Source organism: Eleutherodactylus coqui, chromosome 11 (genome assembly GCF_035609145.1).
Source record: "Eleutherodactylus coqui strain aEleCoq1 chromosome 11, aEleCoq1.hap1, whole genome shotgun sequence".
Taxonomy (NCBI): Eukaryota; Metazoa; Chordata; class Amphibia; order Anura; family Eleutherodactylidae; genus Eleutherodactylus; species Eleutherodactylus coqui.
The window spans coordinates 100,205,418-100,230,569 of record NC_089847.1 but is presented as its reverse complement, the minus strand read 5'-3'; the positions used below and the strand labels follow the sequence as shown (position 1 = coordinate 100,230,569).

Sequence of the window (25,152 nt, the reverse complement as noted above, 5' to 3'; positions counted from 1 at the left end):
AATAGCGCTGATTGCCGGGCTATTTGGTCCGTTTTCTAGCGCAAATCAACGGAACCTTCTACGCTGAAGTTAATGAGCCCTTAGACATTTATGGCATGTCCACAGTGAATGGGAGTTACGGAAACAGCAGAACAGAGTGGCTTGGTCTGTTTCCAGAATTGTGGCCACCTCTCCCTCCAATCATAGGTTCAATGTGACAACTAACAGCTATCTGACTAGGCAGGACATTAACCCTGTTCTGGAGGTAGAGATGTGGCCCTGAGGTAGGACACACATCTACCGGGTGGGCCACAGAAAAGTAGCCCCGCACCACATTCTTTTGAAAGCTGTCTAAAAGAAAGTCTGTCTTTGTTTTCTATAGCAACCAATCACAGCACAGCTTTCCTTTTACCTCAGCAGTATAAGAAATTAAAGCTGGGCTGTGATTGGTTGCTGTGGGCAGCAAAGACTAGTTTACTTCTAGACAGCTTTTATAAGACAATTTGCACATGAACGAAAATTGGACAGAAATAGGACCCACTCATTTGACTGAGTGTGTGCACGTGGGCATTTTTTTACTTGGACGAATAGTCTAAGTAAAACAAAATCGCAGTGTGTCCTATTCTTGTCTGATTTTCAGACAAGAATAGGACGTCAATGTGCGAAGTCCCAAACCTCAGATGGGATGTCCGTGTGCTGACTGATGCGAGTTTCACCTGAGAATCTTGGGGGCAACTTTTTAGTCGTCCGTGTGCAAGTACCCTGTGAGTGTTGGGTTGGGCTAATTTTCCATGGCCCACCCTGTATCAGACATCTATGTCATGAGATAATAAATCATACAGGCTAAATGGCTAATAATAAACACCTACCTCATATTAACAAATAGAGCACGGCCATCTTTATTAAAGCTCAGTTAGTAATGTAAACTGAACTCCAAAACTTTGACCGGTAGATAATCAACTTTAACTAGGTAAAAGTCCAACCATAAGTTCAGAGTAAGCATAAACATCAAGTAAACGGCCACTCACATAGAAGGCGACTAAACCCTCCTTCTAATAAAGATGACGAGACAAGCGGAAAATAACTAGAACAGAGATGACAGGGGCGGGGGGCACAACCCTGACTCAGTTGGGAGATGACAAGATCCCCCTGTCAGGTTTGTCATATTTATAGGAAAAGAGCCGATGGGTCACACGGACAGCCTTTATCCAATGACCCACCTGTAACTGGGCAGGACAAACTTTTCTCCTCAGTAACCAGATAATTAGTGGTCACCATCCAGAGCCAATCAACTGGCAGGGAAAATCCAGGATATTAAGGAAGGACCCACCAATGATTAGAATCTAATGAAGTTCCCTCCTTAGTGTCTGGGCCCCCCACATATCGTGTGCATATGTCAAAAATGTCTAATATGAAAATATTCCGTTATCTCCTTAAGGAACAGGGTGTTGCGGTCCAAAAGAACCAGACACCTTTCAGGGATTTTACCCATGTGGTGGTTTTACGGCCCTATTTTATTTTTCTTCAGCCACTAAAATTATTTTTGCTCTGTTTTTTTTGTGACATATAGGAATATTTTTAATATCTTTTTGTTCACTGATTTTCTTTTCCAATTTTAGTTTTATTAGGAGTAAAAAGCTAAAAAAAAAATTTTTTTCATAAATGTATAGTGTATTTTTAAAATTAGTACAGTTACGCTAAAATAAAGTAGAGGAATGGGTTCCTCCTTTTGTTGAGGACATTTTGATATATAATTTGTATAGTTTCAGATTACAGGGCACATATAGCTACTAGAGATGAGCGAGCGTACTCGGTAAGGACAGATATTCAGGTGCCAGCGGGGAAGAGCGGGGGAACTGGGGGGGAGATATCTTGCTCCCTCCTGCTCACTCCCACAACACAGCGCTCACCCCCACCGGCACCTGAATCTTTTTTGGGCGAGCAGGCAGGTACTCGGTAAGGATGATACTCGCTCGAGTATCTGTCATTACCGAGTACGCTCTCTCATCTCTAATAGCTACGCTTTTGGTTAGCGTCAACGGTGGGTCGTTTTCTTTTTTGCATATATATTTTTTGTATTCTATTCTGTAATTTTTTTAAACTTATTTTTGTAACTATTTTTTTAACCTCTCTGTCCCCCATAGCGTTATATATGACCTCTGGGGATGATTCACATTATCATTTTTTTTCAATTCCATAATTATACACTGTAACTAGAGCATCCATAAGAGCCCTGGTTACAGGGAAATCATCCCCCTATAGTTACAGTAATCGCTAATAGAGCTGATCTGGGTCTGCTAGGAACCTGCATCTCTGCTATGGCTGGGGGCAGCCGGAGATCGCATGATCGCAGGGTCGAATAGTGGAAGTGAACCTTGCGTTTTCTCTAATTACTACATAATGCTCATCGAATGCTATGTAGACTATAAAGGAGAAGACAGAAATGGTTAAAAACTGCTTCTGTCTTCTCCTCTGGGTCCTCAGCTGTGACTTACAGCCGAGGACCCAAACTGTTCCTGCAAGAGCTTTAATCCTGTGCCGTATTTTTACCATCGGCCGGTATTAAAGCCCAGAACCAAGCACCATAAATTTACGGCACTTGGTCCTTATCAGGTAAAGTAAAAGAATCAGCCCCGTGCCAGACCCAACCAACGGCCAGCACTGAAACTGTTTACAAATACCAAAACAAAAAAGGCCATTTTTTTTTCTAATTCTGGACAAATCCTTAGAACTGGCTGTAATGTCAGCACAACATGATCCCCACCACCCGTAGGTGACAGATGCACTTTGAGAAGAGACATTAAGGAGTCTATTCTGGCTCATTTTGAACATTCGAAAACTATTCCCTGCTGTGGATTGGTCATTTACAATTCTCTACATTTTAGTTAATGAGTTCAAATGATCTTGTTAGAATGCAGGCTTGTCAATCCCAACAAATGCTTTATGTCTTCCTTGTCGGCAGTCACTATGATGATCGCCCTCTACAAGCACTGCAACAGAGCTACATTGATGGGAAACATTAGCCTCGCCACGTTTGGGCCCCGAATGTACAAGCTTCATTGATTCCAGTCTTTGAGAGTTGACAGCGGAGGGTCAGATATATTGGCAGACTGATCAGGGCCTCCTAGACTTTATATATGTATTTGCTAGGATTATTTGGCATTTAATGGCTAAATTCAATTGTCATCCGACCTCTCCGATCAGCCTCTATTTGCTTCCCTTGCTGCAGACTGGTGAGACTTTCCTACGAGGATACTGCAGACCGTAATATGGAGCTATTATAAATCTATGTATCTATTCACATGGACGTATTTTTCACAAATATTTTTTTTAAAAAACACAGCATAACCTATTTTTCCAGTATTTGTATCCATACTGCAAATACTGATGAAATACTAATGCCATGCGGTTGTAATATCATCTGTAACTTGTCAGAACTGTATTACACACGTGTTACAATTGGCTCGTCTAACACTGGCCTAAGACCGGCTTCACGCGGGCGTAGAATAGAATCCATTGATTTCAATGGGCTCGCTCATTTTTCCGTATTTTGCGCGAGTTCTATTTATCTGCATATTTGCGCACCAAAGGTCCCTATAGAAGTCAATGGGAGATGGGCAAATGTGCACGCAATATGCGAGGAGATGCATGAAACACCGTGTAATTGCGCAGGAAAAGGAACAAATCTGGAACTCATTAAGACTAATTAGTCATTTCAATCGGTGCATCTTTGTTTGCCGCACGCAAATGAACACGCCTTATGGGCGCCAAAAGTACAGTAAAATACGACAAAGCACTTGCAAAGAAGCATAGATCATTCTACAAAAACACAACGCTTCGGTGAGCGCAAATACGCATACGCATGTGTGAAGTCTGCCTTAGGGCTTCTTCGGATGACCGTATGCGCAATTGTGCACGCTTTAGAGCAATGTATTTGTGCAGTTAACAAGATCGATGTGGTAGATTTGGGGAAACTGTACTTTTTGCGCACAAAGGGCCGATTCACATATGTGCGCAAATATTCCCCCAACGTGATTTAAAAGGCTATTATACAGCCTCAACGGGTATTCTCAAAATGACAACTTATCGCCTATCAACGGAAGAGGTGATGAAAGGGGTTGTACCAGAGTTCACTTTTATCATCTATCCATAGGATAGGTAATAAAAGTCCAATCAGTAGGGGTCTCACTGCTGAGGCCTCCCCCGATCCCCAGAAGACAGATCATGTGTCCCCTTCTTTTCGTAACTGTGGCTTGTTGCACCCACCCGTAATGACTGAATGGAGCAGCGATTACACATATGCAGTGCTGCTCCATTCATTTTAATGGGGCTGATGGAATTAGCCAAGCACTTAGCTATCTCCGGCAGTCCCGTTGATAATTAATGCAGTGGCACCATACATGCGTGATCGGCACTCCATTCAATCTCCTTCTCACAATGGTGAGATTCCCACTGAACAGACTTGTATCACCTATGCTATGCATAGGTCATAAAAGTTAATTCTGGTACAACCCCTTTAAGTATCTGATTGGTGGGAGTCCGACTACTGGGACCTCCCCAAATCATGATAATAAGGGTCCTGTGATCATAGTTAAAAAGGATCAGTAGCCAAGCATGCATGCTGTGCTCTGTTAACTCAGGCATTCCCATAGAGATGAATAGAGTGTGATCAATCCAGATGCTTGGGAGATAAGTTGATAACATCATTCTGGGAATACATGGTAACATAGTATGTAATGCTGAAAAGAGACATATGTCCATGCAGTTCAGCCTATTACCCCCCAATATCCCTTTAAAGAGAACTGCCTAAGAATATAAAAAAGGTCTACTTTTTCCAGAAGTAGAGACACTCTTGTCCATGGTCTGTGTCTGGTATTGAAGTTTAGCCCCATTCATGTGATTGGGACAAGCTACAATATCAGATACGGACTGTATCTGATATAACAGACCTATCCATTCCCGTGAATGAATGAGAAGAGCGAGAGAAATCTAGACTGTGGCGCGATCTGTTGTTGCGTTTCAAATAATAATGGAATAGAACCACTGGAATCGTTAGATTAGAAATGCACATTTTTTTAAGACCAATAGGTAACGCATTTCGGGTATTGAAACCCCTTCATCAGACAACTAGATTAGTTGCTGTTGTGCACATAATGCAAACTCCTCAGAGTCCCATAAGATATGACCAAATGGCCATTGGTGACCAGCAGTTCACACACGGTAGCTGGGAATGCATCCCATGTGCTCTTTCGCCCTTCCCATTCATTTTAGTCAAACTACTATGGACAAAGGCTAGCCAGTGTACTAGGCTGGCAGCACCTGTCAATCGTCTCATTTGTCATATATGCAGAATTATTTCCTCTCCTTCCCACCCTGAGTCCCACAAACCGAAAGGTGACCTTCTTCTTTTTTTCTTTTTCTTCTGGCTGAATACATTCACGTGAGTAGGTCTAAGCTCCAGTATCATGGTGGCTCAGTGGTTAGCACTGTTGTCTTGCAGCGCTGGAGTCCTGGGTAGAAGTCCTACCAAGGACAACATCTCCATGGAGTTTGTATGTTGTCCTTGGGTTTGTGTTAATTTCCTCCCAAACTCCAAAAACATATGAGTAGGTCAATTGTAAGTCTCAATGGGGACAGAACACAAGTGATGTAAAGCACTGCATAATATGCATGTGCTAGGTAAAAAAGGTGATTCTTGTTATTACAAGACACATCATGGACAAGAGTGTCTCTACTTCTGGAAAGAGTAGAGCCACTTTCACTTTCTGTGAAGGCGCACAGTAAAGATGACCGAGCCTACTTGCTAAGGACAATTACTCGATCGAGCATTGTCCTTAGCGAGTACCTGCCCGCTTGGAAGAAAAGATTCGGGTGCCGGCGGGGGGGCGCGGAGCGGCGGGGAAGAGCTGGGGGGAACAGAGGGGAGATCTCTCTCTCCCTCTCTTCCCCCTGCTCTCTCCTGCAACTCACCGCTCTTCCCTGCCGGCACCCGAATCTTTTCTTCTGAGCAGGCAGGTACTCGCTAAGGACAAAGCTTGCTCGAGTAATTGCCCTTAGCGAGTATTCTTGCTCATCTCTAGCGCACAGAAATGCCAGGAATACACTGAACACATGAAGTGGCGTCCGCTTCTTCATGCATTCAGCGTTCCAAGCTTAGTAAATTTCCCCCATTTTTTTTAAAGGTTGAGTATGTGTAGCTAGTCCCTTCCTGCCATTCCTCATCTCAGCTGCATTATAAATCAAAATTTCTACAAAAGTTAGGTGTAGAGCCTCTTTAACAGGGTCTTATTAGAATAACAAGTTATCCTCTATCCAGTGGATAGGGGATAATTTGTAATTCTGGTAAACCCTCTTTAAGGACGTTCGGAATATAAAATCTGCATAGAAAAGACTGAATAATACTAAAAGTAATCCAATCCTCAACACCATATTAATATTAAACAGGTGAGGGCTACATGATAAATGTTTTCTGAACATAAAGTGAATGTTCACTGCAAATCATTGGGAAATGAGGATGGCGAGAGAAAATAATATTATTTACCGTATATTCAAACTCAAAATCATTGACATAGAATATGTGGGTATTTCATTATTCTTTTCTTACTTCTACAAGGTCAACTTGTATTTCTATGGAGGTATATTAGTTTTCTATATCGTGGGTCAATCTATTGTTACCGGCGTTGGTCCAGAGAAGAAGAGCAAAAGATGACCCATTATGGTAACTCAACATGGGGACTAAAAGTGTAGATAGTTTGATTTGGAGAAGTGAGCTGGGATATCACCCTAAGGCCGGATCCACAGGGGCTAGAAAATCTCGCTAGGAAGTCATTGCTACAAAATCATGTATGTGAAGCCCATGGTTTCCAATGGGTTCTTTCAGGCTACCAACATCTCTCAAGTGGATAAACGCATTGGAAACCATGGGCTTCACGAAAATGCATTTTGTAGCAATGACTTTCTAGTGAGATTTTCTAGCCCGTGTGGATCCGGCCTAATGCACTGATATATTTTATGGCTTTTATCAAGTAGTTGTTGAACTTCTCTAACACTCACTTGGTTCTGAGATTCCCGGACGCCAAGTGACTCTGAACGGTGTGCCAACGACCTCTTCCTGGTTTTCCCAGGCCTGGTTCGCTGTGATGGCTTTGGGAAGACATACTGATCTTCATGCTGTCACTTCGGAATTGCTTGTCCCCCATCCGACCATCTTTATCCAATAAACCAGAGGTGCCACATGCAGCTGATTTACTACCAGACAATAGTGTGCCACTGAAATATGCCCACGTGCAAAGAAAGGACACGCAAATGTGAAGACAGAAACACACAGTGGGGGGAAAAACATATACACACACAAAGACACCGGAAAAAAGAGAGAAAGAGAGAGAGGTCAGCTCTGCAAACCAACAGCATAATACAACATATACAAAAATAACCCAAGGCATCTTTCGTTAGAAGAGGGAGGAAGACGGCAGCCCGGGAATGATGACGGTAAAAAGTTCCACATCTCAAGAAACAACATAGGGTTAACATGGAGAAAATCTGTCGGGAAAGGCACCAGACAGCTAGCCAGCCACAGGAAGAAAGAGGCGTGTTAGTGAACCAGACCACACAGTGCGGATGTAGAGCACACTCTGCTATAACGGGCAACCCTTCCTGGCATTAAATGGAAAAGGAGGAGAGGCCAAGGGAGGCTAGATTGGAGGCGCGTCCGTTAGCGGAAGCTAGGATGGGTTGCTCGTCTCCATGGCTTATCCGCCCATGGGGGTGAAGTGGAGCGAGGGTTAGAGGAGCAGGTGGGAGGAGGCGTGTGAGAGGAGTTGGGGTGCTTAACATACTCACTACATACGACCATACCAGGCAATAGAAAGACTCACTTGAGGGCCAGCCTTGGGTCACCATAGGGGGCGTAAGGTGAAATGTTTAGGATAAACTCCTTTGGAGGGTAAGAGCTCCATTTCTGGTGGACTGTGCTGTCATTGTTATTCCAAAAGTCTTTGTCTAGATCACTAAATTGGCAGAGAAAGAGAAAAACAAAAAAAGAAATACTAGAAAAAGCCTGAATCCCTGGTATGGAGCGAACGAGGAGGAAGGGAGTTAATGTCACATAATGGCCTGTAAGTGTAGGGAGAGACATGGAAAAGGAGAAATACGTTGGTTTGTTAATTAACGGATCCAGGTTCTCTGGAGGAGAGGAGGGAGGCAAGAGTTTAATATAGTAAGTTTGAGTTGGCAGCGCAGAGCAGATCCAGAGAGCTAAAAGAGAGGGAGGGAAAAAGAAAGCATTGATTATGTCACCGAGAAGTGTCACCTCTTCCCACTCCTTTTGGTTTTCCCAGTTTTTACTTGTCATGAACCCAAATTAATTACCCTACTTTGTGCAACAGTCATAGTCCTCAGAAACCGAAGACTGAAGGTGCTTTCCATTACGAGGGCCTCGAGGCCGTCAAAAAACTCTGTACGTGTGCCAACAGTAGGGCCATAATACACCCTTGGGTCACGTAATAAATATGAAGCTGCAGTTGGGTGCATTTCGGATGGGGCTGACCCTCTTGCTCATTACAAAGTTGCTAGATGTTTGCTCACCCTAACCTTTAAATGGATTTTCGGAGGCCCTATAAATAGAAGCTACTTTAATTACGATAGGTCAGAAAAATAATTTCAGAAGCGGCTAGTAATTCACCCTGTGTTCCGCATCAAATTGCCTGTTTAAATACAATGCTAAATCCTGTAATCTCAAGGATTGTCATCAGAAATCCCCTAACCCGGAGGGCTTAATAGAAAAGACGAGTGTTATGCAGTGATTTAACCCACCGAGAATAATGTGCTACAAGATGATTTGGGCGCGATACGATCAAACTCTGCCTGTCTGGCTGTATTTTTGTTTAATTTCTTAATCGGTTGCTCCTCTGTGATTGCTTGTTTGTGGTGAGATACTTTTGTTCCGTTGATGGGGAAACAATGATGACTCTGTTATTATACAGCGAGTATGCAATTAATCAACCTCAAGAAAACAGGAGCGAGCACCAATAGATACCGTATCAGAGAAATGTTTCTGCCACTTGCTTTGGGGCTTGTAGGTGTGCGTTAATGATTTCAAATGAGTTGATTTTCTTATAGGACACAACTAGCAGCATTGTTTAATGGTTAGACTTATGGGAATTACTTTGATAGATGATGTTGCAACAGTCTAAAATAACTGCCTTACATTGGCTTCCCAAGTTCGTTGGTAGCTGGGCCGCCATGATTTGATATCACGGGAGGAATTCTGTGCTTGGCATATGGGGTAAATTCAATACTAATAACATTTCTGTTCTTTTAGTAAATTTGGGCTAGGGTGAAAGGGGTTCTCCAATTGTGAACTATTGGTGGTCTATCCTTAGAATAGATCATCAATACTAGATCAGCGAGATACGACGCCCATGTTCCCAACTGATCAGCTGTTTGCCGGGCCACTGCCCTGATTTCTGCAGAAATCAGACAGCTCCATTCTCACTGCAGTGGCCAGGTCTGGTATTACAGACAAAGCTTCTATTGAAGTTAATGGCCTGCAATACTAAGCCTGGCCACTGCAGTGAGCATGAAGATGTTTGTCTCCTGCAGGTATTAGCTCAGTGTAGAAGCACAGTGCCCCAGAGGACAACTGATTAGTGAGGTTCCCAGGTGACCGACCACCCTGATCTACTTTTGCATGGACAGACTATCAATTGTTTACAACTGGACAACCCATTTAATCTGCAAACCCCACTAACAATAGACATCTCTAGGGTTCTTCTGGTCTCTAATATAGTAACATGATTTACCTGGGTTATTTAAGGAATTTCAGACAGAGCTTCTATTTAAGTGAATGGCCTGCAATACCAAGCCTGGCCACTGCAGTGTAAATGGAGCTGTTTGCCACCTGCAGAAATCAGCTCAGTGCAGAAGGGCAGTGGTCCAGAGAACAGCCGATCAATGGGGCTCCTGGGTAACTGACCCCTTTTATTCTACTTTTGTAAGGACAGACCATAAATAATTTACAACTGGACAACCCATTTAGTCTAAACCCCCCCACTAACAATAGACATCTCCAGGGTTCTTCTGGTCTCCTATATAGTGACATGATTTGCCTGGTTTATAAGGGCACATGTACATGGCCATACAATGGATCTGTTCTTTATGGTGCCAAACCTCTTCAGCATTTTTGTAATTCTTCAAAATTCAGTCAAAAGCATGCAGAGTTCCATTGGACTCCATATGTACAAAGATTTGCTCTCCTAGAAGTATTGCTTCTAGAGCAGATTATCTTCATACATACAGTACAGAGATTGTATAACTCCAAATTAAATGTGTTCTACAGGCTCTGTCCACAACCATACGATTCTATGCATAAGTCTTTGCGGTGTGCATGCATTCTTAGAAAATACTCCCTCTGTTGGATATTGCAGAATCTAAAAGAAGGAGTACTTCAATATAATCTGGGATGCACTAAAAGGAAAAAAAAACTGGGGTTATGACGCAGCCTTCCAGAATAGCTGCAGAGTCAAAAATTAAACTTGACTCTTCGTTTATTCAATACAATGCCAGCTCATTACACTTGTTTCGAGGCAACAAACCTCTTCCTCAGTGGTGCCGGATGTGCATGGCTATGACACAGTTTGTTGTAGTACAGGCTATATGCAATGATTAAGGCTTAGTTTTTGCCGAAGCGCATAAGTCCCTGTTCGCGCATGTGTGAATTATTACCTTTCTATGGATATATTATAATAAAGATTCATTTTTTTAGAAGTGCTGAGCTATATGTATAGTTTTTTCCACATCGCATTCCTGAGAAAGCAGTTTAGACATGCGCCAGACGAGATGAAGGTTCACTTCCTTCTCTTTTGGTGCATGTCTCAGCTACAAACCATTTCATAGATGTGCACCTCCAGCATCTCTGAGGAAGAGGCTTGCTGCCTCGAAACGTGTCTATTGTACTGGCATCGTATTTAATAAAAGATAAGTCAGGTTTAATTTCTGACTCTGTGGTTGTTCCGGAAGGTTATACTGTACAGTTTTTATCTTTTGTGCATCCCAGCTTATATCACACCCACCTAGTGTGACTTATCTCTAGGCTTGCCGCACCTTCGAAATGTATCTGGCCTCCACGTCACATCAAAGGGCTCATAATACTTTTTGGCCCGTTTATCCACCACGTAAAAGGAAGCTCCAGTGTTTGCTGCTCTCTACACAATTTCTACTTCAGCATAATCACCGTTCACTACACTGTGCAGCTGCTGTGGATGCCAACATTTGTACAAGACTGGAAGAGAGAACATCCATCATCTCTAGAGGTTGATGATCAACCTTACCCATTATGATTGGTGACTGCCATACGAAAGCCCTTGTATATTGTCAATCCTCACTGACTTACAGGGCTTTTCTCATATCAAAAAGTCATGGCATATTGCTTGGCTATGTCATGCCTTTATTATTGGTAGCGGTTCAACCTCTGAACCCCCCACCAATCCTAAGAATGAAGGTGATGCAGTGCAGTGTAGTGCTACATCCAATACTCTGATTTTCCATGCACCGAGCCCCCAGCTATTTATGAATAGAACCTTCTTTTTCCCTTTACCGTCAGGTAAATGGGAGTGCAGCTATGCAAGGAAAAACTGAGGACGTTGCAGCTCTGAATCATCGCTTTGGCTCCTTCATTCATAGACATGGTGGAGGCCCAAGAGGTCATAAAGTGGTGGCATATATTACTGTAATGCCATCATGTTATGTGATGGAAAAACTCTGGGTTTACATAGTGACAGTTAGGAATCATAGAGTTGGAAGTGACCTCCAGGGTCATCGGGTGCAACCTCCTGCTCAATGGACGTGATGTGGACACTGATTCGATATCCAATTTTGACAATTACCTCTCGAAGAACTCGAGCAGAAGCATTGCAAGAGTTGAAATTGTGAGAATCTAAATAAAGATGAATGTGAAAGCTTCTGCTTTACCAGTTCTTAACAAAATTAGAAAAGTTATAATTAATGTTTGGCATCTTTAAATCAGAGACATGTGGGCTGTTCATTCCCTTCTACCAGTGGATTACTACATGTATAATATGGATTTTATGCTACAGAAGCTAAAAGCCAAATAAGAGCTATCATGCAGCAGAAAAAAAACTGCACCTTGTATTATATTTTTCAGACAACGCTGCTCATCTAGTAGTATGTGTGTCTCATCAATCTTGCAATGTACTTTAATTTTTTGGTTTTCTACTGTAAATCAAAGCTGAAGTGGCTGCCAATATGGGAAATCCCTAGCTACTCTGCAATCCATTGTCTGTTGTTAGATATTGAGCTTCTGTAGTTACTGAGATGCTGGGATATTTTCTTAGCTGTAGGGAGGGAGCTATCTTCACAGGCTGCTCCCTGCACTCACAGGCTGACAGATTAGTCTGCAATCTCCACATTTTCTACTTCTTCTGCTGTTACAGCATATTTGTGCATGCTATTTTGTGTTTACTAATCATTTGGCCAGAATATCTATGAATGCCCAAGTCCAGAAATGTCCTGAGACAGCAGAGGAGCTGGAATTCAGATACTGCTTCCCTGCTGATTGGACCAGAAACAGTGCAATGCAGCATAGACGTAATGAAAAGTAAGTACAGGACAGTGAACTACTGGTAGATTGGTAGGACACCAGGACAGCGGAAAAGTTGGGAAGATAACCTGAAAATCAAAACTTAAAACCATGAAGCCGGGTGCAAACAGTGGCAAATGAGTAGGGAGAAGCTGCTATATTTTGGAAACTTGATGAAAATTCAGGTACACTTTAACACTATTTGGGTAGCTTTTTGGGTCACACTATTGATTTTTAGCATGAGGCTCTGAGTTTGAATCAATTCCAGATACTGCCCGGCTATCAGTGCAGATCCTCACATCAATGGCAGAGTGTACTGGTACCTTTTGTTCGTGTCCGGTATATGTGCACTTAATTGTCTGAGATACGGACATTTAGCAGGTCATCTGGTTCAGATGTGGTGGTTTCTGTCCATTAGGGTTCTAGAAATGCAATGCTCTAAAACTTTGTTATAATGATCTTTTCTTTTAGTTGAATCCCAACAAGCCAAAAAAAGATAGAAAGTGTGTAAAGGGGTAACCTACATTTCTTCACCCCTTAGAAAAGCATTGCATACATGTGCCTTGAAGAAATGTTCATTACTATTTTATATTGTTTTGCCATTCAATATTGTGTTATTTTGTACCCCACCGAGTACTGTCTGACCTGCAGTTGTGAAGGTCTGATGGACAGCTGTACATGGCAGTGCTGCTGCACCTTCTTAGAGTAGCGTCCCGGATGCCTGTTTGCAGGATGGTCAGATGTCATAGTCAGCAGGGGCCAAAAGAGAGCCCTACATTGAAATGACAGTGAATATTCTTGCACTAGGATGCTGTGCCAAAATGTTAGTAGGAGGCTGTAGAGACAATTCTTTAAAAGGGTGGTGGTTGGCGCAATTGAAGGCGTGAACACGGTGAGAGCGCATGACATGTCAGAGTGATCTGCTCTGAAAGTTTGCAGAGAGTAGATCTGAGATCCGGAACACGATAGTGGGCGAAGGGAAGAAGTGAGTGACAAGAGCTGTGTTCAAAGTGATCTGCTATGCTAGAGGGGAACCTTTGTATCTACAGTACCAGAGGAATATGTGCAGTAAGGCTGTTGAGACATGGCTCAGAGTACACCAGTTGGCTTTAAAAAGACAGTCTCATAGAAACTATTAGAAATTCAGAGCCAAAGCCGGCATACTGTGGGCTGAGATGATCCAAGCCAAGAGTCAAGAACCAGCATTAGAGAACATTGGATGTCTGGAGGCCTGACGCAAGGCATGTTTAGCCAGGCAGAGAAAGGCTGTGCTGGTGTTAGAGGAGCACGGGGGCGAGTCTACAGTGTGTCTGAAGAATAGACCAAGACATTTTTTTGTGTAGCCTCCTCCTGCAAACTGAGAAGGTACAAGTCATACCTGTTGGGATTACTGGACAAAGAGCGGTATTGTGTGAAGAAACACATTTCATCCTGTGTCAAGTACAAGGTGCAACAGTGTGTTGCTGCATTGCTGACCCTCGTTGCAAGGGAGTTGTTGTTAAAAAAGACTGCACCCGTGTCTTAAAGGTTTTGTACCAACCACCTGGTGGTCAGGGTTCATTCTCTGGTAGTACTACGTATTGGATAGTGCACTTATCTGTACACACTGGAGGCACCAAGCAATCTAGATAAGTAGCTTGTGCAGCCCTGTAACACCTAGGGAGGCTAGGCTATAGTAGATTGTAGAGGCCCAGAGACCCACAATAGCACAGAAGGTTTGGGCGGAAGTGGACAGCCATCTTTTGTGCAAAGCCAACTCCCTGGGTAATTTATGGTGCTTTTTTATGGTCCTTTCAGCCCCAGTAAAGGTACTTTTACACGGGCCAACTACTGGGCGCATAAGCACCCGGCACTCATCTAACGCTCCTGTTCTTTCACACATAAATAATAGTCATTCAGTGAATGGAAGTGAAGCATGCTGGAGATCTCTGCCTCCATTCACTGCAAACAGGAAGACATTCAAACATTTAATGACTCCAGGTTAACACCAGCAATCTGGATCAACAAGGGGGGGTGAAACAGGCTGAGCTAGATGGACATTGTCTTCTTTCAGCCTAACATCCTATGTTACTATATATGTAATAGCCGCTTGGTTTTATGTGACCTAAAAACCAAATGACTCTGATAAATGGGCGATTTCTCGCTCAATGCCCTCTTGACAGCTGTGTGTACAGGGGCCAACTATCTCCGAAAATCGCTACTTGTAAAAGTACCTTAAGAGACGACTCAAAGTATTTGCTAAAGTTAGTGTCCAACTGTTCAAAGGGGTTTTCCAGCGCTGGCTGTCAGTGTCGGGATACACTGGGGTCAATGCAGAAGCCACTACTCCGACCCCTGTGTAGTGGCTGGCGCTCATAATTGCAGGCACAGCTCTCACTGAAATCAATGGGACACCAGCCTGCAATTACAAATGCAGCTCCCACTAATTTCAGTGAGAGTGGCGTCTGCAATTATGAGCACCAACCACTACACAGGGGTCAGAGCAGTAACTTCCGCATCGACCTGGGTGTATCCCAACACTGATAGCCGGCACTGCCTGGAAAACCCCTTTAAGTGTATTAACCCATCAAGGATGAGCTAAGTGTTTTGTATCATTTTGTGAACCTCAACTGATAAGCGTGCTATGCCATGAGAAGTCCTTGCTGGTTAAAGGTGCCCCTTCCCTCTTACAATGACATTTAGGAATAGCATTTTAGGTTACAATGTTGGCTCAAGGGTCAGCCATGAGCTTAAATGAAGCTTTGAATAATCAATTATTCAGTAGGTTAGCAAGAAGTATGTGACAGACGGAAAGGAATGACTGCAGGATAAGACTACATGGGATTTGTTTGTTAAACTATTGCGACATATGGGTCAGCATAAGAGCTGTAAACATAAAACAGAAGGATACATGCAATCAAGACTATTTGAAAAGCTGCTTCATTTTTCCATTTTAGATGTATCATAGAAATACTTAAATTGGTTGCAAAGGTGGGCATACTCTTTAAAGTGGTTTTTCCACTACTTAAAATTGCTTCACAACCACTCTGATCCTTCTGGTTGCTGCTGACCAGGCCGTGTGACTGCTGCAGCCAATCACTGGCCACAACAGTGACCTTCTCTAGCCAGCGATTGGCTGCAGCACTCATGTTCTGGTCAGCAGCAACCAGAAGGATCAGAGTGGTTGTGAAGCAATTTTAAGTAGTGGGAAAACCGCTTTAAGCAATTATTATTACTATAAGAAAAGTGACTGAAATGTTGTTGCTACATTGGTTATTCGTCTGTATCCCTGAATCGAATGACTACTTAATATATGCTCCATAGTCTGAGCTCCTGTAAATCATGGAAGAGCTTTTTAGTAAAGCAATATGCTCTTTCTACGAGTAGTACAAGCAGTCCTGTTCTACAAATTTGACTAATATTAACACTGGTCTGTTAGTAGTCACCGGCTTCTGAGGCCAAAGTTGGTGTCTCTACAATATTGAGCACGGATATTAGATCTTAGTTCCTTTCTTCTGTCAGGAGTTAAGCAAAAGGATCTCAGTCATCGTAAGATGGACCTTTGCTCTGAGAAACCTGAATATGCCAGACACTTTCTATCTGGCTCTGGAGATGATTAGATATGACTACAGACCAACTCTGCTCCTGCTTCTCAGCCCTGTCAGAATCACATTTACTGAGGCTTTGATGTCAATTGGTGCTGCAGAAAATCCAACCAAAGGTTGAAAGGGTCCCTTTGGACATTTTTTCTCTTCTGCCCCATAATTAATCCGGCAATTTCTCTTGCGGATACCATTTTCCACAGTTCTTCTAAAGACAAATGAAAATCCAGTTCACCTTCGAAAAGCTGTGTGCTCATTGCATTACCAAGTCAAAAAGGCCGCTCCTCGGCAATTGCATGAGAATGGTCTATTTTATTCGACCTCCTACTAAATACCTTCGACTGAAAATTCTGTAGGGATATTTCATAATGTAAATCGCATAAGCCCATCCAAATTCCCTGCCAATTCCATTAACAAAAAAGGAAGATCGGTATTTACACAACCCTTTTATAATATATCTTTGCAGTCCAGCAGACAGCATTACACGGGTATATGGATAGTTTACAAAAAAATAGAGCACACCGTGGTTTCTGCAATGGCATCTTTGTCTGGTCAGGATGAATGCCTGGAACCTTGCAGTCATTGGAACCTCTTTTAACTATTACCGCTACAGAAATATGCCCAAGTCGCCAGGATTCAATCACTCTATTAATGTTCTGTGGCGTGTTTGACACTGACGGATTTCTTCTGCAGCTAATACAAGGATATTTCCCTTTGCATCAATCTGGTGTTGCTTCCCATAAACAGATAACCCAAATGTGCTGAATTTAACTCTTTCGATTACTCCAGATATCTATGTATCACTTGTATAAACTACAATGCCAATTAGAGATGAGCGAGTATACTCGCTAAGGCCCATTACTCGAGCGAGTAGTGCCCTAGCCGAGTATCTCCCCGTCTCTAAAGATTCGGGGGCCGGCGGGGGGCGGGGAGCGGCGGGGGAGAGCGGGGAGGAACGGAGGGAACATCTCTCTCCCTCTCTCCCCCCCCGCTCCCCGCCGCAACTCACCTGTCATCCGCGCCGGCCCCCGAATCTTTAGAGACGAGCAGGGAGATACTCGGCTAAGGCACTACTCGCTCGAGTAATGTGCCTTAGCGAGTATACTCGCTCATCTCTAATGCCTAGTGTTCGTAGACTGGAACAAGAATCATGTATTGGTTCAAGAGCTTGCAATCATGCTTGGCACTGTATCAATTAATGCATCTCTAATGCCTAGTGTTCATAGACTGGAACAAGAATCATGTATTGGTTCAAGAGCTTGCAGTCATGATTGGCACTGTATCAATTAATGCACTCAAGCTCGCCAACTAGGCAATTTCCAACATTTAGTTAGAGCCTCTATGACTCTTGCTTTTGTTACATGTGTTGGATGTTTTGCATGTTATTGTGCTATTCCTAATTTTAGTCTCTCTGTATCTTTAAAAAGTGAAGGCGGAAACCTGGGGAGCGGAGGTGGAAATGTGAAGGCACCTGTTGAAGTGGCGCAGTACCGCTGGGGAGTGAACAGCTTTTTTAGTGGCTCCAGAATTTTGTTTGCTGCACGGTCCTGTTGTTGGCACTGCAGAGGTCAAATAATTGTGCCGCTTGGTGCCAATATTGCAGACTATTGAATGAATCAGATTCCTTACTCTGGGCTTCCTTTTGTGTCTCAGAATCTTTGCCAAAGTTCCTATACCTCCTTGTCGTAAAGGTCCTCCACCTCCAGGGCAGACCTTTGTGCCTGTTTAACTTTACTTAAAGATGTTTTACTCAGAAGTTGGACTGTGTTATGTCGTTAAAATAAAGCACGCGTTGTTAATCAGTATGAGGAACAAGCAAGAGTCTTGGCATTCCTTGGCCCAGGCAAAGTATGAGAAATGTGAAAGGAAGGTATTGTAGGGCTTTGTCTCTTGCGAATCAGGTCTTGGTCCCAACTGGTCCAAGGCATCCTGCGTCTGCTGCTGTCAGTGAGGTCAGGCCTCAGCTAGAGGGTTGCCAGAGGCTTATCTCCCAAGAGGGAAGAGAGTACAATTGCCCTCAACCAATCTTTTCACTGTTCCCTAAATGTAGAAGTAGTCATGGATATTACAATTCATAATGTAGTACGGTTCAACCTATTTTCATGTAGGGCTGAAAAACACAACATATTCCATGAGGTAGTAGCCTAAACTTTGTGGAAAGAATTCTTCCTGATGTAACCCCCTTACAGTAATCAGCAGCCCAATTGCTGTGTGTTATCCTTGCCCCCTGCCCGGTATCTGGTGTGGATGGGAGCACACAAGTGCTTGCAGCCGCTAGAATTTTTAGCCCTAGATAGAACTATATGGAAGACCTCCACTGCCGGCCAGTGCTACGAGGCTGCAGAGACAGTAGCAGCGTGTGCTGCTTGACAGTACACAGTAGAGGAGAAACTATAGAGGCTATGCCTTGCCCCTCCTAAGGTCCTATAGTCGGTAGCTTTGTCATCTCTGTTAACATGATTGTGACATCATTGAAGGTTCTATAGTCACTAGGGCTACCTTTGTGTGCTGGCGCTGTGCATGAGTGCTAAGTCCTGCGCCCAGGTCACATGTTGGTGACCAACTTGGCCATAAGGAGTAGTGGTGCATGTGGCAGCAACAGCTGCTTCAGTGAGGAGTGTGACCGTTAGCAGTGGCTGTTTCACAGAGCAGCAAAGAGGATGTGGATGTGAGAGGAACTGTGACACAATGTGGAGCCCAGCAGAGACTTGAACCGTGGCGACCATTGATAGCAGCTGAGAAGCATCATAGGCCTACGCATAAAGGACCCAATGACTGGGGTTAAAGCTGATGACCAAGGGCAAAGATGATGAACTTAAGCTTCCCTAAGGAAGCTTAAGACCAGAGGCCTGAAAGTTTTGTATTGGTTGCAGTCCAAAAGACTGAGCAGCTGGGTTATGGCCCCAGCATGGAGGGGAAAGTTGGATCAAGGTGATGTGGGCTAGTGGTGGACGCTCCACTGGCCTGAAAGATGTAAGTGAGGCTCAGCCTTAGTTTGGTATGCACACCTTGTGACTAAGTTATGCGCAGGTTTGAAAGAGGGGGACGGGTTCATTGGCAAGAGTGTTTGTTTAATGTGTGTATGATGCTGATGATGTGAAAGCACAGTGATCTCACCTGCATTAGGGCCTAAACACATTGCCGTAGGCACAACTACACTCGGCAGTGAGTAGTGTAGCTGCACCTGATGGATTAAACACACTGCCATGGGTGCAACTATGCTTGGCGGTACAGAGTGTAGTTGCGCCTGAACAAAGGAAAACTTCTTCTCCCTTGCCAGCTGTTCAAACTCTGTGCCAGTGCGCAGGAGATTGAAAATAACAGTGGGAAGAGGTATTATTGTATCTTGATGCCACCAGAAAGTCCTGATGGAGCCAAGATTGACAGGGGGGTGAGGCCCCCTGTACGTGATTGGCTGCAGAGCTCGTTGGCCTGCAGGTACTGGAAGGCCACTAAGGATTTGCAGCAGCAAGGGGCGCAGTGCAGGGTCACTAAGGATTTCAGCAGCAAGGGGCTTCCCCGGCAGCAGCCCAGAAGACGGAACCCCCCTCACTGTAGAAGCACTGCGTGGGATCAGCAGCAGGGAGGCAAAAGTTCTGTGCAGCAGTTTAGCGCTGGCTCTGGGGCACAAGCGCCCCCCCCCCCCCTCTTTCCTTCATGGCCCAAGTTCCACTCTGTGGACTGCAGCAGCATTGGGACCATCAGGGATCACAGAGGCGGTGGCCGGCAGTGAACTGACAGGCGCCTGCTGGGACACAGCACAGAGGCGGCGGCCAGGCCGGAGGCATGAGGTGTTACCCTGCATATGCAATGGGGTACGGCAGCTTCGTGGACACTGCTGGCTGCAGTGTGTAGATTAATTTGTGCGTTCTCTGCAGGCTTAGGGTGAGGGTTAGTGTTCTTCTTAATGTTACATTATGAGATGTTAATGCTGCCATGTTACAGTGGAAACCTGCCAGCATTTACAGGTAATAATGTAACCCTAAGAAGAACACTAACCCTCACCCTAAGCTTGCAGCTATCGGGGGCTAGGGGTGTGATGAGCAATAGCAGAGAAGTGGCAGCATAGGATGATGCAAGAAAGAAACTTCTTTGATTAAAGGAACATCTTTATTGTTTCATAGTTAAAAAGGCAACGTTTCGACCTCCACAGGGTCTTTCTCAAGCCAAATAACAAGAGAAACAGGGTATAGTATCCATGTTCCGCATAATCGATAAATCGGTTATGTCGTATGATGATTCCAGTATAGCATTTTAATGCAAACAGTTGCGCCATTCCTTGTTACGCTATGTTTAAGTATCACATGCCCTCCCATGGAGAGAAAGTGCTTCAATATTGCATTTCAGTAAAATTTAGTTTCTGGGGAAAAAAATGCGTGCTGCTTCTGTCTCCATCTGTCATCACCATGCCATAGCACCATCATTCTGCTTCACTGACTCCAAATCAGGCAATTAGAATAAATCCCTGCACCAATGACCCATCACCAGAAATAATGTGACTATCATTTGTAACATTATATCGTTCAAAAAAGAGATTGAGATACTTTTTAGGATCTTTCAACTAACCAACCACCCTAACATGCTGTGGCACAGCAATCACTGCTTTTACACAAGAGAATCCTAACAGTGAAACCTTCATTATTCTATATACAGTGAAATACCACCTGTTAGATTTATAGCTCGGTATGTAAACTGTAATATTATAGCTTTCCAAAAATGCATCCAGGCCACTTTTAGACTTTAACTAATCAAGCTTTTAATCTGTGATGGAAAGTTCCATAGTCTCACTGCTCTTAGAGAGAAGAATCATAAGTCAAACCTTCTTTAGTCTAAACATAGTGAACACTTATTAGACTTACAGTCCTGTGCATAAAAAGTTCATTTACACAGACTTTCATAATGATATTTGATATACTTATGTATAGCAATTATCTTTCTCAACGCCCGTCTCAGAATCTGCTCCAACATTGCTATAGCTTTCTTCTACATTGAAGGATCACTGCATTAGGAAACGTTGGCACGTGACATCTTGTGATCAGTAATGCAGTACCACATGATAGTCACATTATAATCTGCTCTCATTATAACGTTCTGACCTCTCCTCTGCGTAGCAGAAGGGAACAATTAGCAGTCATTGGTAAATGTGGTGACTTGAACAATCTTGACTACAAGCAGATTGTTGGTCCCTGAAGGTGTGGTGCCAGTATTTCTGAAACAGTTGCACTTGTTGGCTATTGCCAAACCACAGTACCAAGAGTGTACCAAGAGTGGTTGAAACATAGACAGACATGCAACAGAAGATCACAAAGTGGCAGACCATGTGTGGTTGATCTTAGATGCGAGCAGCAGGTAGCATGTCTGGTATCTCAGCAATGGCAGGCCACAGTGGACCAACCTACTCAACAGTACAATGGAGAAGTTATACAAATTTTTGTATAATGACCATGTGGCGCACCTTAAGTCAACTGGGATATAATAGGCAAAGACTGACAAGGATGCCGCTGATGACCCCATGTCATCCCCAAAAATACCTTGCATTTGCACAGGAAAGCCATCAATGGACTTTGGACACAAGGCAGAAGGTTGTCTGGAGTGACTAGTCCCATTTCCTGCTGAGCCATACGAATGGCTGGGTCCATATTTGGTGTAAACAGCATGAAGCTGTATCTCATGGGTGCACAATTGAGATTCATCAAGTTGCTAAACATGGTGTCATAGTCTGAAGAGGGTTTTCCTGGAATAGCCTAGGACCATTGGTCACCATACCACAATCATTGAGTGGTGAATGCTACAGGGACCTGTTAGCTGACTATCTACATCCATATCTTCAGAAAGTCTTCCCTGACCACAGTGCTATCTTTTAACAGGTCAACGCTCCATGTTATCGAGCTCAGATCACCAGGGAGCGGTTGGAGGAACACAACAATGAATTCTCCACACTGCCTTGACTCTCAAACTCACTGAACTGTAACCCCATTGAATATGGAGGATGTACACCACTTTGTGGAATCTGTTTTCGGCCATCTGAAAGCCGTGCTCAACCAAAAAGTTGAACCAACCCATTATATTCCTAATTCAGTGACCGTTCAGTATATACGGATCCTAAAAACTGTACACAAGATTTCCTTGCTCCAACTAAAAATATATGTAGATATAGAACTATGTTGTCATCATGAGCATATGTCATCTTTCCAATGTATCCCATAATCTTATTGGCCTTGGCAGCAGCTGCCTGGCACTAATTGCTACAGTTCAGTCCACTATTGACTAATGATCCCATGTTTTTATCTTTTTACTTATAGTCATTGTTTAAGCCTACGGTACCAATAGAATCAGATATAACCTATACAAATCCTTGCTATTCTTAGTAAAGTGTATTGGACATGGCCAACATTCTGATTGACCATTAATCATCATTTCGTATCTGTGAGCTCTATCAGGCATGATATCTGATTATGATGATGCCTTGTTCAATGAGATTCTATGTGTGTTGGCCATTTTAGCTATCAGCAACATTTCGGTGCATGCTCACACACTACGTAGGCTTATAAGGATACGTATGTGAGTGTTGGTGTAATTTACTAGATAGCATCCAAGAACTGAACATCAGGCATAAAAGCATCGTCGCCTTGGTAAACGCTGACAATTTTCAATTAGATTTTAAGCAAGCTGTGTGTATAGATGTAGTGATTTCACGGATACATCTGGCAGGGCATGGTGCCAGAATTCTCCCTATTCCCCAGAAAGCTGTCTCTTCTACCCATCCATAGCCCAGAGGATATGTCGAGAAATGTCGCTTTCATAATCCTCTGATTATAAGACTACTAACCATGTCCGAACAATAGATGTTTCCATTTTGCGTACAAGCAATAAAGGATTTCTCATTTTTAGCAATGCTCTATACAGTTGCCTACATTAACTCAGTATCTATGTAACAATAGTAACTAATTACAATGAAGAACATGCTTGATCAGCTACAATGTGTATCCTTCACCGCTCATCAAAGTGGCATCCCCATCTAAGACTCGTATGTCCAACAGTAGGGTCCTTCATCAGGGTTACCCAATCTCCATTTGCGCCAGGCAAGGCATCCATAAACCAAAAGGAGAGCTAGCTTAGATTATTCTCCTTATTGGTCATACTATAAGGAAACAATGGCTACACATCCTTCAAATGGTGATTTTAGGATCATAAGGCGAACAGATGAGGGAAAGCTATGACCACATATGCATTAGTGCAATAAGTAAGCAACATACATAGCAGTTCCAGAAAAACCGGGACTTCGGTCAACAGTTTATGTTAATATGACCATATCACTATATTGTAGGCTACAGATACAGTATATAGATCTCTTAGACCAACGATACCAGTACTCCTATCTTCTATACAGTTCAAGTAAGACAGACTACAGGGAGAAAATAGTTGTCACATAATCAATAATAAGCAAATTACGGGTCCTGCAGTCACAATGCCATATCATCAATGACATAAAAAAGCGTAGAGAGAAGCTAGAAAGATCACAGAGTGAAAATGATACAAGACTAGTATTACTGTAGGAAGGCAAAAAAAAGGCATAAAAACACCATAAAGCCTTATAATCATACATCAGTTCACATGAAATAGTTAAGATTACTATAAAATACCAACATACAAATTAATTTGTGCTTAGAATGAATAAATGATAAAATTATTAAGACATCCAACCAACCAATCATCAACCAAACGTCCAACCAACCAATCAGTCGTCCCCAGAAGAAGGTAGGTTCGCTATTACCTGGATATACTGGCGCTTAGAGCCATCATTGGACACAATGATTCTCTCCGTGGCCCTGAGCTCTTGTGTCTCTATAGTGCTTGTGTCGAAAAATGTACCCTGAGATTTGTGAGAAGAGGCTCCCACATCACCCAGGAAGTCATTACCCTCTAATCACCATGTTTACCTCCTCCATGCAGCATTGTGTGGATGGCACAGCTTATACTATGATGCATGACTAAACTAGAACACATATATTAACTAGTGAGTGGCCAGGCGTCTCTGCCAGCTGCGGACGTAAGCTTCTTGCATGCAGCTGGTCAGGAATCTCAAGAGCAATTAATATTGATATTAAACAGTGCTGATGTGCTGTGTCTGAGGGCAGCCATTTGTACCCAAAATAGCCGTATTTAATGATGCTCGTGGCAAAACAAATGCGTCACTGCACAGGAGAATAAATAAAATGTCTTGTGTCAGCGATAACATCGCACTCTATCTGTTGCGCGAATAAAAAATAATCGTGTTATACAAATTAACTCTTCAACTTTCTTGATGCCGTAGCCAAGTGCTATTCGTATAGCAGGGGAATGAAGTCGTAGGTTTCACAGTCACACACTAATGAAGACATTAAGTGTTATTGTATAATTAGTGCCGAATGGTTCATACTTCGAAGCCCTTCGCTGTAGTTCCAGTGACCATATGTAGAGGGCCCAATAGTGAAATTGATTGGGGTTCCCTCTTGATTCTTGTTCCCAAATGCAGATGTGCTTTAACATCTGCATTGGAGTTCCAATCTCCTGCTCTGATTTCCGGGCCGAATGGCTCCGTCTTATGACGGAACCAAATAGTGCTGAATGGACCCCATTGATTATAATGGGGTCCGTTCGCTTACCGCTCAGCTGCCCGTTTTGTTCGGGACAGGAAAAGTGCTGCACGCAGCAATTTTTCTTCTTGTAGTTTGTGCCGATCCGTATTGGACCGAAGGTTCCAACGTAGATGTGAAACCCCCTTTAAAGGGTTACTCCCATCTTCTAATTTTGCGTAATCTACGGTAACTATTACAGTTTGAAGCCACAATTAGGCAATGTTTTATATTAAAGGGGCTATTTCAAGGTTCAACTTAACCCTTATCCACAGGATAGAGGATAAGATTTGGACGGTGGGGGTCTGATTCTTGAGACCACTACTGATCATGTCAATTGGAGACCTATATACCCTAGTATGAAAGGAGTGACAATCGAGTA

At 43.3% G+C, this 25,152-nt stretch overlaps 1 protein-coding gene across 2 annotated transcripts in view; it reads right to left on the bottom strand.

The window, feature by feature from the left end:
* SYT7 (synaptotagmin 7) overlaps nt 1-25,152 on the bottom strand; it is a 431,166-nt gene that overhangs the window by 154,769 nt on the left and 251,245 nt on the right. The window contains exons 4-5 of one of the 2 annotated variants that reach the window (XM_066583140.1): nt 7,854-7,985; nt 7,033-7,248 (exon numbers count right to left, since the gene is read on the bottom strand). The exons of the other annotated variant lie outside the window; for it this stretch is intronic. Of the exons in view, the coding sequence (XP_066439237.1) occupies nt 7,033-7,248; nt 7,854-7,985 (348 nt within the window). The remainder of the gene's footprint in view (nt 1-7,032; nt 7,249-7,853; nt 7,986-25,152) is intronic. 2 annotated transcript variants of the gene reach the window in all.